General features: G+C 30.8%; 1 protein-coding gene across 1 annotated transcript; it reads right to left on the reverse strand.

Moving 5' to 3' along the window:
• Nucleotides 1–14,622: 14,622 nt before the first annotated feature.
• On the reverse strand, nt 14,623–17,110 carry LOC144838367 (tripartite motif-containing protein 2-like). The gene has a single exon (XM_078693706.1). The coding sequence runs from the start codon at nt 17,108–17,110 to the stop codon at nt 14,915–14,917; it is 2,196 nt and encodes a 731-aa protein (XP_078549832.1). The 3' UTR covers nt 14,623–14,914.
• Between the last annotated feature and the right edge of the window lie 342 nt (nt 17,111–17,452).

The raw sequence follows: 17,452 nt of genomic DNA on the forward strand, positions 1-17,452 counted from the left end.
ATGTAGATACATAGTTTACTGTAAAGCAGTTTTGTAAAACTTATTCACATGATGGTTGTTGTCATCCCTCCTGTTATTAAATGTGTTTCACACGTCTACATCGGTAGCTTTATCCTAGGCCTAGGCCGCTCAGACCCCATTTGATGCTGGCTTGGCTGTTCTGTGTTATCCAGGCTAGGTCTTTTGCCAGGTTAGCAAACTTCAAAAGGATGAACTATAAAAACCAAAATCAAAGTCCTAATAAGAACTTTTCTAAATGAATTCAAATGAATTCACAGTTTAAGAAATATATATCTATAATATAATAGCGCAAGAAGCCAGAATTTGTTCCTCTATCTTCTCCTAAACCGCACGTCTGATACCAGTGCCGTTTTAATTCCCTTTTATCCATTAGTCTATGTTAGAACGGAAAATTTGTACGAAAAATGTGTTTTTGCAACTGCCGAATGTTGCGTTCGGCAATCCTCAGCCGTTTCCCCACTAGCAAAATCGATCAAGCATGCTATATACAATAACAATTAAAGAGTACCACGCATGCAATTGACGACCATGCTGTACTGAATTATTTGAACATAAATCCCGAACTGGATTGAGGTATAGTAATCTAATGCCCCCATTATTTATTAAAAAATACATAAAAAAATATAATACGTCAAGTGTGAACAGGGAAACAAACTTTCTGTCTTAAGAATTAACTTAACTTAAGAATACAGTAAACCTATTCATTTAATAAGTTTCAGTTTCTTTTCCATTGTAGGAGGCGCTCGAGTCTGGGATGCCGACAAGGGCGTATCCCCATACTTCGGTTTGGGTTTACTTTTTTTCCCTCAGTTTCTACTGTATGATCAGCGCTTAGAGGGGTTTCACAACATACAACGCTTTTTAAATCCATGATATAATATAAATAATCTGCGTATTTGTTAGACTCACACAATCACGTGCCATATACACATATCCATTTCTAGAACATGTATGCATTTATTTGTATATGTATGAATTTATCATGGTGCCCATCCATTTCTCTTATTTTGTTTTGCATTTACAGTATACTTAACACCACAGGCGCCAAACATTAATTACTGTAATTGTATTCCATTTATTGGTTTCAACACACAGAAACAATTATAATAAATTAGCATCGAAAAATAGTTGCAACCAAACATCAAAGCAGCAAATAATAAAAATGTGTATCCGATGATATAGCATTAAGATAGAGAGACTTGGCTTGGTAAAACTATGCATCAGATTCTGGCATATTAAAATTGATCTACTAATATAAACAATTTTAATTGTATTTTAAAAGGTAAATAGTTAAAAATACATGAAACATAATATAATGAAAATGTATTAATAGGACATAGAAATATGTGATCTTAAATACAAGGTTAGATGATCCGTTTTTACATTGCATTTATTACTTGAAACTATATTATAATATAGGTCACTTTCATGTTTCCTTTTTTATTTATGCCTAGCTCCAATTGTAGTAGCATGCTAGTTAACAGTACGATGACATCTTCTATCAAAATTATATGAACAGTAAAATATATAAATCATTATATCAAAGATAAACAAAAATAGTATATGTATCAACAATTGCTAAAACCTTTTCCTATACTAGTTTACCTCCGCCAAGGAGGTATGTAGTTGATCGTGTGTGTCTGTTTGTTTGTCTGTTTGTTAGCAAGACTATTACTCAAAAATTTATTGCAAGATCTTTACCAAAATGAAGGACCACTTCATTAATTTTTGGAGGCAATCTGGACCACTTTTTAGTATTATTTTTAGACCTGTTAGTGTTAAAAGATAGGATACAATTTTCAAAATCCGGCAAGCAGTCTTAAAGTAAGAAGTAAACTGAAGTTGCATTTTCTCGAGAACTACTTGTCCAAAAACTTCATTTTTTTACAAGAGACAAGAGTAATTTGTGATTTGTAATTTTAAAAAATAATTTGATTTAATGTACAGGTTTTTGATACGAGTAGTTTAAAAAAAACCAGTAGACGTTAGAGTGCCGTTCTAGTGTTCAATAGTTATTTACTTTGATTACATTGTACCTAGAGGTACCATGTTGAATTTTATAATGAAATAAAATGTAACAAAATCAACTTAAAACCGTTCTACAAATATATATATCATATTGAAATGTCAGTCAAAATAACATGTATTTTGGCAATTGCTAAACTTCTAATATTATACTATAAATTACTATTACTAGTGTCAACTTTTGTTTAATTTGATTAAATTGTACCTAGAGGTAACAGGTTTAATACAATACACCTGATATAAATCAACAAATGATCATAATAGTTAACTGTGTAATTTACTGAATGAATTTTGAATCAACTCATTGACAGAGAATATCCTTCAATCCGTATTGATATACATTTATGACATTTAAACATATATTTACAGTTGTAGATGATTTTACATTGTCTATAACATGTAAAATATCTGAAATACATTTCTTGCTAGACAACAAAAAGTAAAAACTATAAAATGTACATTAATATTTGAAATGTACTATTTAAAACTTTAAAACAATGCTTGTACATTATGCTTCAAGTCAGCTGATTTGTTTATTTTCTACTTCTTATTAACCTTTAACTGGAATTATTTAATTTCTTGTTGTTTTCATGTTTTTCAGATATTCAATAATTAAATAAATACAATCTATAGGCCACCAAATGTGGTAACAATACAAAAAAGGTTCTCAAATCTTAACATTGTTCGAATTACAACAATTATGAAGGTTGATAATTAATTATTTAAAACATACTGTAAATAGCATAAGAAAATTATAATTTAAATAATAAGTACGAGATTAGTAACAACCTTAAAAAGAAAATCATTATATGTAAATTAACTTCTTTAAACAACATTTGTCTATACTATAAAATTTAATTATCAATAAGATTTCATTGTACTGGTATTAAACTTCCAACATTTCAAAATAATTAAGAATTCAAACTTTTATTAAAGAGTGTATTTTACACAAATACACATATAATATAAATAACATTACAAAGTTAAGGTTATCTAACTTTTTATATATAACCTATCGTATGCAGATGACATGGTGCTTATATCACCTTCTGCATCATGTTTGCAACATTTAATTAAAATGTCTGAATGCTTTGCGGCCAAAAATTATATTGTTTACAATGCTAAGAAATCATCGTGTATGTTAATCTGTCCTAAGTCAGGGAGGATTCAATTGAAACCTATTATTGCCATTAATGGAAAAAGTTTAGAATATGTTGACTCAACCACATATCTTGGTCATCTTATCTCCTTGGATTTATGTGATGAGTTCGATATAAAGCGGCAATACAGATCTTTGTGTATCCGAGCCAACTCCTTGGTCAGAAAATTTAGTATGTGTTCTATCAATGTAAAATATGTTTTATTTAGAACATTTACATTGTGTAAATATGTATTGTGCTACATTATGGTGCAACTATAATCAGGGTACCTTGCGATCTCGCCAGGTATGCTACAATAATGGTTTAAGAATGTTGCTACAAAGGCCTCGACATTGCAGTGCCAGCCTTATGTTTACGGAATGTAGAATTCCTTTTTTTTATGAATTGTTAAGAAAATCAATATATGGCCTGATGGGTAGACTAAATGCAAGCGAAAATGTTTAGCCTCAACGATTATAAGCAACGTCTTAGTTAAGTCGAAGATGCTCTCCAGGTGGAATGCCATCCTGAGATGAGTAGTAGTAATTAGTCTTGTTTATTTTATTTCATTTATATGTAATTTTTACTTTCTATGGACCAGAGATTCTGAAATAAAAGATTGAATGAATGAATATATACCATGTTAAAAGCAATACTTATCTGTTTACTTTTGAATATAGACTTCATAATAAAACATAACTGAATTGAAATTTGTATATTAAAAATAAAAAGTTAAAAATTGAAATATTATTCATTTAACAAAATTTTACAAAGAGATGTCATGTGATTATTTTATTATTATTATTATTATTATTATTATAGTTTAAGAAAATTAATATAATATTTAATTAAACATATAGTTAATATATGCTATTACTTATAAGCAATAAACAACAGAACATTTTGCACACTTGTTTTAACGAAGAAATATCGTGATTATTTCTTAGTTTAAATGATTATGTAAAATATACGACAGTATGTGTAATTAAACAAAAGTTAATATACCAATATATATTAAAAAGCAACAAACAATTACCTAATATTTTTATAGTCAATTAAAAACATCAGATAAAAAAATTAAAAAGTTTATTAAAACAGTAAAATGGATCAGGTGATTGTTTTTGTTGGATCCATAAATTTGAGGTTTACTATTGGTTTGCTTTAATGTTTTATAGTTATTTCAATAATTAAATATTTTTACATTATTTGCTCTGTGGTTGCCAACTGCAACTCTTCGTGGTCTTTCAGAGATTACAGCAATCCCTACTGGACAATCCAACCCATCATCTTTGTTATCTATTCGTTTAATGAATTTACCATTTTTATCAAATATTTGTAGTTTATTAAAACTGGATACTAGTATATTCCCATCCATATCTATAGTTATACCTTGAGGAGCATAGACTTTGCCATCTTCTTTACCATAGCCTACAACATTTTGTATCAGCATACCATTAGCATTAAACTTTTGTATTCTGCTATTTTCAAATTCAACAACAATCACCTGACCCTCCTTTGTTAAAGCAACATCAAGTGGTTCTTTCATTTGACCTTTAAAACCTATCTTACCCAGATGACCACCATCATCAATATTGAATTTAAAAACACAGTGACATTCACGGTCTGCAACATATAGGATCCTAGTTTTTTGGTTTACTGTTAAGCCAGCTGGATATTTTAATACTCCTTTACCAAATGTTCGGTATTCATGATATTGATAATCACACATTACAACACATTTTTCTGATTTGTCGCTATACACCATGTGACCATTGCCTATTTGTTGCATTTGATTGACTTTGACATGTTGTGGTATTTGTATTTTAGAAACAAAGCCACCTGATTGATCAAACTTTATTAAATCTTTACTGTAGCTTGACACTAGCATACACCCATCAGTATCTAATACTACATCTGCCACTTTTGCTGTTTTATTATGTTCTTTATACTCTGATATGTTATCTATAGTATGTACAAGTCCAAGAGGTTCCACTTTGATACTCACTGGTGAACCTATGACATGTGACATAGCTCCACCAATGATATCCATGTGCCAATATCCTTCCATTTTGCATCTACCTGTTATTATGTACCCTCTCTTTATGAGTGCTACTTCAGTGGCTGATTTCTCACCTAATGAGTTACTTATTGTGGCTGTTAATTGACCAATATCACTCTCTGCTATACTTGATACTCTCACACTAAATGGCTGTCCTTTTGTGACTGAAATGTTCTTGTCTTTTTTATTAACCTTGTATACACCACCAACAGTGATAAGTTTACCAACACCTTCATGATTCATTAACTCAACCAGCTTTGTAGATGGAATAAACTTGGGCGTCATTGTTGTTTTAGTAAATGATTTATCCAAATCTGCTGTTGCCTCAATTCCAATGACATTGATATTCATCTGATATGATGCAAGATTTTCTGTTTCTGTTGGTTTGTTCATCATTTTATTGATTGAGTCCATCAATGAGTTTGCTTGTGTCAACTTTGATTCAATACTTTTAACTTGACTATTAAAAACTTTGTTTTGTTCTTCATAAATCTCTGTAAGATTTTCCATCAGTACCTTGGTTTCTTCCTTCACCTTTCGGATCACTGTACTCTCGTGAATTTCAATTGCTGTTCTGCTTAACTTCAAACTAGATTTAAACTCTTTTCTTTTTTTGGTGATATCATCTAATCTTTTCTTTAATTTTCTCTCAATGCCTTCAACTTTTTCCATAGTTTCAGTAACATTTCGATTAATGTCATTCAGAGCTGTCTCCATTGAGATCACTTCATGTTTACTTTTATAGCAACTGAGAATATGTTTGCAATCCTCACATGCAGTAAGTTTGCAAGTACAGCAGTAATACTCTTGTTTTTTATCAGGATGATGTAAACAGGTTGGTGAATCTTTGCTTTTTTCTTTTTCATTTGTATCCAGTGTATATAGTGAATGGTTCTTAAATGCAGGCACATCCTTATGCTGTTGGATGCACTGACCACACAGATACATTTCACAATTAGAGCAATGGTATAGTGGTTTATTTTTACAACTTGAACATGTTTCTGGCTTTTCAGATTCAATCTTGCAAACAAATTGAACTATATAGCTTATCGTGTCATTACACTTTAGACTTTTCAAATCATCTATTTTAAAATTGTACGAATGACGGCATTTTGGACATCTTATTTTGCCGCGCCTTATCATTAAATTTTGCAGGCAGTTAAGACAATAAGTATGAAGACACTTAAGCACTTTTGGATTTGTGAATCTTTGTAAGCAGATTAAACATTCCAGATCTCTTTTGTCAACAAACTTCAACACTGTTTTATCAGTTATCTGTAAAATATAATATATATTTATATATAACTAACCATTTTTGTAAGGATTACCTGGATTTACAGTAGAAGAACATTAGAAAAAATATAATATTTATAATAATAATATATATTTATATTTTGGTATAGGCCTACAAAATACCAATACTGTAGTGCTTCTCAATAAGATTTTCTTTGCATTAGTTAGTTATAAGGTATTTTGAGATCTGTGTAAGCATTTAATATAGTATATATTGTGTATAATTGTTGATAGTATTTGAGATTTACCTTTGTGTTTGGGTCAAGTGAAGTAGTAGTAGTTGCAGTAGGTTGTCTGTCAGTATGGGCTGAAGAGCGAACAAAATTTACTTTCAATATTATAATCAAAAGCACTGTTTCATACAGACTGTTTAATGATGTGTAACTACATGTACAATTAAATATATTCACTACAGTTCCGGCTGCCACGCACAGTATATTTTTAATAATATATAATGCTGGATATTGAAGAAATAGTACATTTTGTTTGTTATTTACCCTAGAAATAAAAGTACATTGCACCTAAAGTTTACAACACAATTTGTGAAGAACCTTTCACAGAATGTGTAAATGAATACCTAGCAGGTTATATTGTTGGTGACAAAGCAAATACCCTTTTAAGTGACAATAGAAGGCCTTACTTTAGTGGTTTTCCTAAATGTCAGTTTTTTGACTGGCCTTGAAAATTAATTTTATCAATTAATAATTAGATTTAATCAGTTATAGGGCTAATTTAGCCCTAATATTGTTCAAAGTTTATGTTATTATAATTATTTAATTTCTTCCTGATGATATATACAGTAAGCTAAAGGTATAATTTGTATATGTCTAATTACCTAAAAGGTATTAAGATTTTGGTTACAAAATATATCTCTTCATAATGTTAAATTATGGTTTAGCTTTGTTTGAAGATTTAATGACTTAAAATTTAAGTTTAAGGCGCGTAGTGCTGAGGGAAATATATTCCCTTGAGCAAAATATCATTCCCTCGGGGGATGTCAAATCTTATATTTCACCTCTAAGCAGGCAATATCTGTATAATTAAAGCTTGAATAAGTAACTTACTCTCAATTGTAATCCTGGTCTTTTCTCCTTCTGTAGATGCTTTATCAGCAATGAGTTTGTGCTTCTTGTTCCTTTGTTTTATTTCCAACAAAATGTTGCCAGCGTTTTTATCAAGAAGCTTTGCAAAACGTTCCATTGATTCATTTTCATTCACCAGATATTTATTGCTTTCCAGAAAGAATACAAAATCCCAAACATTGTTAAACCTGTGGTGACCTAGGTTGTAGTTGGCAAGCATGCTTGATACCTTTGTTGTGTTTTGTTGTAAAGCTGCAAAAAGTCTTTTGCGATATTCTGTGATTGGTTTTCCCTTGGTAAAGTTGAACTCTTCATTGTTGTTTGGATGCTTCACTTTAAACTGTTCTATTAAATCTATTGCTTTCTTCTGTTCAGTTACTTTAGCAATGTCTAACAGAATTTCTATATCAGTAGGATTGTAATTAATACAACCTTTTGTTTCAAGTTCATTAAACCATTCAAGTGCTGGAACATCATCTCTACTTAATACCATTCCAGAGCAGTGGTCATTCAGCAGAAGTCTTAGCCACAAACGGTTCTCACCTTTATATCTATCACTTACACGTTCAAGCAATGTTTTAAATTCTTGTTTTGTTGCCATTCTAGAAAAGTATATTCAAAGTTTGAATGTCTAAAATTAAATATCTACAATATAATAAATGATACATACATACAATATTCACAAATATTACATAGCCTATGTAAATACGCGAGCGTGATTGGTTGAAACTGCATCACATGACTACCGCTGCAAGGATCGTAAATCGTATATATCCTCGAGAACGATGATATTGACTGAGTAATTTTTGCGTAATTATCGTGTCCCTGTCATTAATCATATAAATTCTCGAGTACGATGATATTGACTGTGTAATTTTCGTGTGGCAACACTTGCGTTTGCCGATAAATAAACAAAAGTCATCTACTGGGTCTTGAACTTGCTATTAAATTGTCACTCCATCACAAGACAACGCTTTATGCGCTGCGCCACGCAACTTGCTTGAAGAAATTAATCATCTAAACTATTTAAACTATGCATACATAGCGCCCTCATTTATTTTTAGTCCTCCCTAGATGTGATAAAACACTGTTTGTGATTGGTTAATACTCACAGTAGTAACCGGTACGCGTGTGACGCACTGAACATCCAGTGATGATTCGGCTCGAAGAAGACGAATTATTATTTATTCGGCCTACCTGATAATATTATTATTATTAATGTAGGCTTATTGATGGAAATTCTTCTGTTATTATTTAAACGACCTAGGCTAGTGAATATTTTATTGCCAAGGAATCATTAATTAGTAATTATCTGTATATTATTCTTCGAAAGGTAAGGTGTCTGGGCAGCTTGTTTACATACAATACAAAAAGGAGGCCTAGCATAGCTACCCGACCCAGCAGATATTCTACTTGTTGTTGGCTATGTAATATAACAGATATCGCCTTTTATATCGGTAAAATATAAGATTAGACATCACCTTGGGAATGATATTAAGATCTTATTCCCTCGATCATAATATCATTCCCTCAGGGATGTCAAATCTTATATTTAACCTCTAAGCAGTCAATATCTGTATATTATCAATCATTGTTGCACTATTGGATTTTATATATTTAATATATTTACAGTAATTATCTATCTAAGTATTGTTTACATAAATAAGTCACCCTTGGTTGACTACCTTCACCCATACTATCAACATTTGTAGTTGATTGATATTGAAGTTTTACATTGATTAGTTTATTTTGAATTTTAAAAGAATGTCCTTTCTTTGAACAAGTAATATTATTTACAGAATCTTCCTTCTATTTCAGCATTATTATAGCAACAAGAAAATATCTTTTTAGTATTGTTAACTTAAGCATTACAACTTACCTTATGTTTGTGTTTGTTTCAACTGAAATTAAACCATAGAAAAATAGAATTGTAAGACAACCAACCAGTATTTTTTATTACATACTGTACCTTTTGGTGCATACAGTAATGTAGTAATGGGAGGTTACAACAATGACGTGGTATGTTTACTCGCAAAACCAAAAAGTAGTCACTATAGTATAAACAAAATGATTTCTCAGCCATGAAGCTTGAATACAACCTTTGTGTTGATATCTAAGCTTGAACCATAGATTAATAATGAAACTTTTTAAGTATAGTAAATTAACAAAAATATTATTGCAAAGTAAGAAAAGTGTTGTATATAATTATACAAATTAATAATGAATGTTTGAGTGGAATGGTACAAATAATTTCATGAGGTGAAAGATGAAATTTTATTTTGATAAGGCGACAGCTGAGTGGAAATAGAATTTCATATTTCACCTCATGAAATTATTTGTACCATTCCACAAATATATAAACATGCATTATTTGTTTTATATATCTAGGAAGGCCTAATTTATTAATTAAGGCCTCTAGCCTATTAACCGCATATTTTATTTGTTTTTTTAGTCTGCATTATCATGAAATTCAGTAATTTCATCGTCACTCAACAAGAGCAACCGGACAGAACCATTGTTGTTAAGGCAGGTTAAGGCACGTCATGTGTTCCACTCTTCCTGCTGACTGTAAAATCACGAAAACTAAGACCCCCTCAGACCTAAGATCACGAAACCTAAGACCCAAGACCTTAGATTGCCAATAGTTCCCTTTCGCACCTGCCTTGTATTTTAACTTAATTAATTTATCCTGAATACCACACCTTAGAATTACTACTTTTATGAAGAAGAATCAATAAAATAATAAATACATTTTACAGACGTTTTTCATGCAAATTTTGCATAGGCCTATTATACAGATATTGCCTGCTTAGAGGTGAAATATAAGATTTGACATCCCCGAGGGAATGATATTATGTTCGAGGGAATATATATATCCCGAAGCGGCAGCTGAGGGATATATATAATTCCCAGAGAACATAATATCATCCCGAGGGGATGTCAAATCTTATATTTTACCGATATAAAAGGCGATATCTGTTATATTATATAGCCAAGAACAAGTCTGCTGGGTTGGGTGAAGCTAGGCTAGCCTAGGCCTCCTATAGTATTTGTATTGTATGTAAACAAGCCTGCCTAGACACCTTACCTTGCGAAGAATAATATACAGATAATTACTAATTAATGATTCCTTGGCAATAAAATATTCACTTAGGGCTAGGTCGTTTAAATTAACAAAAGAATTTCCATCAATAAGCCTATTATTAATAATATTATAATCAGGTAGGCCGAATAAACAATTCGTCTTCTTCTCTTCGAGGAGCCGAATCACCGGATGTTCAGCGCGTACTAGTTACTAGGTTACTACCGTGAGTATTGACCAATCACAAACGGTGTTTCATCACATTTAGGGAGGACTAATAACAAATGAGGGCGCTATATATGCATAGTTTAAATAGTTTAGATGATTAATTTCTTCAAGCAACTTCCGTGGCGCAGTGGTTGAAGCGTTGTCTTGCGATGGAGTGACAATTCCACCCGAGTTCAAGATCCAGTAGATGACTTTTGTTTATTTATCGGCAAACGCGAGTGTTGCCACACGAAAATTACACAGTCAATATCATCGAACTCGAGAATGTATATGTTTAATGACAGGGGACACGATAATTACGCGAAAATTACTCAGTCAATATCATCGTTCTCGAGGATATATACGATTTACGATCCTCGCAGCGGTAGTCATGTGATACAGTTTCAACCAATCAGGTTCACGTATTTACATAGGCTATGTAATATACTCTAATACTGTATGTTCAATATTTTTGTTTCTATGGAACGCCAAAAGAGCAACATTAATAGAGGGTTAAAAACTATGTGGAATCCATCTATTGATTTTTTTGGTGAAAATCATGTTCGATTTTAATATAAAATGTTACTGTTGATACCTTACATGGTATTGTTAAATTTAAGAATAAAATCGACAAATTCATATATCCCCCTCAGGTCGCCCTTATGACTTGGCCTAGGGTATAGTGATGCTGATTTTAAGATCGATTAATATTCTTTAAAAACAGAAAAGTATCAGCAGAAACAGGTACAGCTTTTTAATTGACAAATTGACAAAATATTGGAATTAAACGTGCATTTCACCAATAAATGCATTAAAAGTAGACGCATTCGATCCTCTATTACTGTTGCTCTTTTGGCACTTCATAGAAACGAAAATATTGAACATATATGCGAAATTTGTGATACCAAGTATTTATTTGTTCCTTTTTATGTGAATCTCCTTCATAAAAGTACTTATTACTTATATTATTACTTACTAATTCTAAGGTGTGGTATTCAGGATAAAGTTAGTTGAATTAATTTGGAGTCAAAATACAATACAAGGCAGGTGTGAAAAGGAAACACCCCTGAAACCAATGCAATAAAGTAAATATACCATATACCGTTTGTTTGTTGTGAAACAAATGTATATATTTACTCAACGGGCAAATATTGTGAGTTTATTTTTGTTTGTAATAAGTATTTAATTAAATTTATGGTAAAAAGCATTAATAAATGAAACCTATTATGTTTAAAGATGTATTGTCCCCCAAAATCATGAAAAATAAAGATTTTTAAAATCGGACTTTGAATAGGCCATTTTGCAGTTTTAATGAAGTTGTTCACTTCCATAAGAAAAAAAACAGGGGAAAAAAATTATTTCACCTATAAAAAGACAAAATAAACAGTTAAATTACCCAAAAACTCATTGTCTTCCAGACAATTTGACCATTTTTTGCTTTAAATTACATTTTTCTCAGGTAAATAAAATTTTTTCAGACCCAATTTTTTGTGAGAGTGAATAACTATTATGTGACATTAAAATAACATATTCAACCAAAAAATTAAAAAAAATATTTTTTTAGGGGGAAAATATATCTTTAAAATTATGTATAGATTAACAGTTTTTAAGCTGTCGTATATCTTAGAATTTGTAATCATAGGTTTTACGGGGTCTTACGTTTCGTGATCTTAGGTCTTAGGGGGTCTTTGGTTTCGTGATCTTAGGTTTTGTGACACTCATGGCAATACCATGCGGGCGAGAGCAAAGTATTGTTCTTCCACTGACAAAAATAGTAATACACCGCACTTGGGCAGTTTTTTTTTATCAAGTATCTACATCTAATATTGTTGTTGTGAGGGCGTGTGGCGCAGGGTGTATGACGTTGGACTACTGATCGTAAGACCGAGGTTTGAATCAAACTCTCGCCGCATTGCTTGTATCCTCAGGCAAGATACTTTACTTACGTTTGTCTCTGTCCACCCAGGTGTATAAATGGGTACCCGGTTAGATCAAGACACAACTTTGTGCTGATTACTAGCATTATGGGAGTATGTTTCCATACGTGTTTGATCAAAAAAATTGACCGGGGTAATAATGTTCAGCGCATTGAGAGCTTGCTTATATGCGCTATATAAGAATGAACTATTATTATTATTATTAATATTCATTCTAATAATGGTTTTGTATTGCATTTTTTTTTCTTTCTTTTATTTTGTTTGCTTTTTTTGTCTAAATGTTTTTATTGATTAAAAAAAAAACACAAAGTAAATATGACCACTGCTGCACTCATTAAATTAAACAGCTGTTTAAATCTTAATTTTGACAAATCTGTAATTGAGCTTTATAAAAATCATAGAAAATCTTGACTGAACGTGGTATACGTAAAGTTGTAATTGTAGTCAATAGTTTTCTTCAAACTCATTTCTGTTCCTAATCATAATTCTCTATAGTTCATTTATATATATTATTATATTTTAATATCCCAAAAGGAATTTTGTTTTTAATGGTGGCACTACTAGTTGTATTAAATAAATACTGAAACATGTTATACATGACCATTACATTTTATTCCATTTATTGGTGATTACACAAAATAACAAATTAGTATATTGACAAATAATTGCAAGCAAAAACACAACATAGTGTATTGAGATAGAGAGACTGATATTGTTGATTAAATATCCGTGGCACATAATAATACAGCTAATTATAAACAAAATATAATTTTGCAGATATTAGTATTGATGTAAGTTTTTATGTCTATGTAGTTGAAAATCTAAAAGATGTATTGTATGTACATAAATAAAAAAAAAATATAGGCAATACAAAAATGTTACAGTTTAACACTTGCTATATTCCACATATAAAATAAAAGATCATCTCTTTTTTCCGTTTTTACTCGGGGTACCTGAGTCTAGGACTCTCTCATCTTCTCCTCCATCCGACACTATTGAGTAAAAAGTGCGATTTATAAAGTACTACTCCTCCCTTATTCGTTGTAGTATTGATATAGATAGATAGGTATAGATATTTCTTTGACTTTAATACATAACTGTATTATTAATTGTATTCATAGTATGATATATTAAATTGCTTTTCTTTTTTTACCAGCTTTTCCTGTAACATCAGTGTTAATTGTGAGTCCACACCATCTTCTATCAAGATTACTAAATATGAACAGTAAGCAAAATGATTATAATCATTGTTTGAGATGAATTTGATTATTATACAACTACTATATGTATAAAGTATAGTCAATTATTATATGTCTTCTTTGTATTTGATCATTATATTTACTTTAAACAACTGATTGATAAAGTATATTCTAATAAGTGTTCTTATTTTGATGTTATTCCAACATTACAAAACAATTACTAATTAAAACTTTTATAAAAGTATATTTTACAAGAAAATTAGATAAAATTATTTATTAAGTTTTATATTTATAAGTATATTAACAAAAATTCTAAATTTGTACATTTAAACAATTTTAAAAAATTTATCTGTATAATTTACTGTATTAAAATACAGTAAATTATACAGATTACTTTTTTTTAGGAATTAAATTAAAAGTGAAAATACTTGTCATTTTTGTACACTTGCTTTTAACAAAGGAAGATCATGGGCGTTTCTTTCTTAAATGTTAAAAAATGATTGTGTAAAATACATTGTACATTATTTTTATTAAACTAAAAAAGAGTTAATTCCAATATTAAAAACAGCACATAAGATTTTATTAATTAAAACTCCATCTGTACAATTATTCCCATGCTCAACACCAGGGCAAGAACTGATTTCCCTGATTGAATGGTTATTTTATTCATAATATTGCTTTCCCAAGTCAATTGTTAGTTTGTTCACAAACTGCAAAACAAACCCCCTTTTTCTTTAAGGCTACATCGGACTTTGGTTCAAGAGGTATGTGACTGTTGCCTGTTTTAATTTATTAAACATAGATTATAAATTATTTTGATGTATAAATTGCAGGTTGAGTATTGATTTGTTTTCATGTTTTACAGTTATTTTAATAATTGAATATTTTAACATTTTGTGCTCCATGGTTTACCACTGCAACTCTTCGGGGTCTTTTGGAGATTACAGCAATCCCTACTGGATAATCCAACCCATCATCTTCCTTATCTATTCGTTTAATAAATTTACCATTTTGATCAAATAGTTGTAGTTTATTCATACTAGATACTATTATATTGTCATCCATATCTATGGTTAACCCATAAGGAGTCCATACTTTACCATCTTCTTTACCAGAGCCTACAAGGATCTTTCTCAGCTTGCCATTAACATCAAATATTTGTAATCTGTTATTTGCCTTATCAGCAACAATCAAATGACCATCTTTAGTTACAGCAACATCTTCTGGTTCTTTCATTTGACCTGCTTTACTTCCTTCAGAACCTATCTTGCCCAGTAGACTACCATCATCAATATTGAATTTAAACACACAGTGACATCCACGATCTGCTACATATAAGATCCGGGTTTCTTGGTTTACTATTAATCCCAGTGGAAGTTTTAATACTCCTTTACCAAAGGTTTGGATTGCCTGATATTGATTATCACACATTACAACATAGATATTTACTCTATCAGTATACACCATGTGACCATTTCCTATATGATGCATGTAAGGAGCACTCACATTTTGTGGCAATTGTAATCTAGAAACAAAACAACCTGATTGATCAAATTTTAGTAACTCTCTACTGTAGCCTGACACTAACATACATCCATCAGTACCTAATACTACATTAGTCAGACTATTTTTATTTTTATCATGTTCTTTATACTCTGATATATTATCTATGGTATGTACAAGTCCAAGAGGTTGCACCTTGATACTCACTGGTGAACCTATGACATGTGACATAACTCCATCAGTGATATCCATCTGCCAATCTCCTTCCAGGTTGCATCTACCTGTTATTGTGTACTTTTCCTTTCTGTTTACTTGTAAAGTGGCTGATTTCGCACCTAATTTGTGGGTTAGGGTAACTTTTAATTGACCAACATCACTCTCTGCTAGACTAGATACTTTCACACTAAATGGCTGTCCTTTTGTGACTGAAATGTTCTCATCTTTTTTATTAACCTTAACATTAATAAGTTTATTAACCTGGTGAACACCACCAACAGTTATAAGTTTACCAACACCTTCGTGATTTATCAACTCTGCCAACTTTGAAGATGGAATGAACTTTGGTGTAATTCTTGTTTTAGCAAATGATTTATCCAATTCATCTGCTGCAACTTCATTCCCAACTGCAGTGATAGTTGTCTGATATAATGCAAGATTTTCTGTTTCTGTTGGTTTATTCATCATTTTATTGATTGAGCCCATCAATGAGTTTACTTGTGTCAGCTTTGATTCAATATTTTCAACATGAATATTAATAACTTTACTTTGTTCTTCATAAATCTGTGTAAGATTTTCCATCATTACCTTAGATTCCTCCTGTACTTTTCTGATAATTGTACACTCATGAATTTCAATCGCTGTCCTGCTTAACTTCAAACTAGATTCTAACTCTGTTCTATTTTTAGTGATAACATCTAATCTTTCCTTTAGTTTTTCTCTAACATTTTCAGCTATATCCATAGTTTCAGTAACAGTTAAATTAATGTCATTCAGAGCTGTCTGCATTTGAATCACCTCATGTTTATTTCTGTAACAACAAACAATATGTTTGCAATCTTCACATGCAGTTAGGTTACAAGTTAGGCAGTAATCCTCCAGTTTTTTATCAACATGATTTTTGCATTTTAGTGAATCTTGACTATCTTCCTCTATGTTAGTGTCCAGTGTGTACAGAGAATGGTTCTTCAGTGCAGGAAACTTCTTATGCTGTTGGATGCATTGCCCACACAAATACATCTGACATTCAGAACAATGGTGTTTCGGTTGATTATTACAACTTGAACAGATTTCTGGTTGTTCAGATTCAATCTTGTCAACACATTCAACTAGATTACTTAGTGTTTCATTTGACTTCATGCTTTTCAACTCATCAATTTTTATACCATGCATCTGACGGCATTTTGGACATTGTATCTTGCCATGTTTTTTCATCAAATCTTGCAGACATCTTAGACAGTAAGTATGATCGCACTCAAGTTCCTTTGGATCTGTGAATCTTTGTAGACAGATTGGACATTCCAGATCTCTTTTGTCAAAAACCTTCAATACTGTTTTAGCAGACATCTGTAAAACAGAATACAGTATTTTTTTAAATTTTATTTTTAGAGGAAAATATGTTTTTTTCCAAAAAGAAAGGAGCATTACCAGATAACCCACATATAACATACCCCTAATGGTGAAAAAATAAAATTTTAAAAAGTTTTAAAATATAGGTGAATAAATGAGTTATTTTGAGGTTCTACCTTGTTTTGGCAACAACAACATTCTTTAAAGAGTATCTGCACCTCTCATTTTAATTCAATTATATTTTACATATGTTTATATTTTTTAAAATTATATATTTTCTTTCTAGAATTAAGAAAAGGTTAACACATTGCTTTTACATTTTAAAAATAAGATACTAAA

The sequence above is a fragment of the Antedon bifida genome, chromosome 3, assembly GCF_963402885.1.
Source record: "Antedon bifida chromosome 3, ecAntBifi1.1, whole genome shotgun sequence".
Classification (NCBI taxonomy): Eukaryota; Metazoa; Echinodermata; class Crinoidea; order Comatulida; family Antedonidae; genus Antedon; species Antedon bifida.

Excerpts from the sequence above, each read along its gene's own strand:
- LOC144838367 (XM_078693706.1), bottom strand. The coding sequence starts at position 17,110 with ATGTCTGCTAAAACAGTATTGAAGGTTTTTGACAAAAGAGATCTGGAA.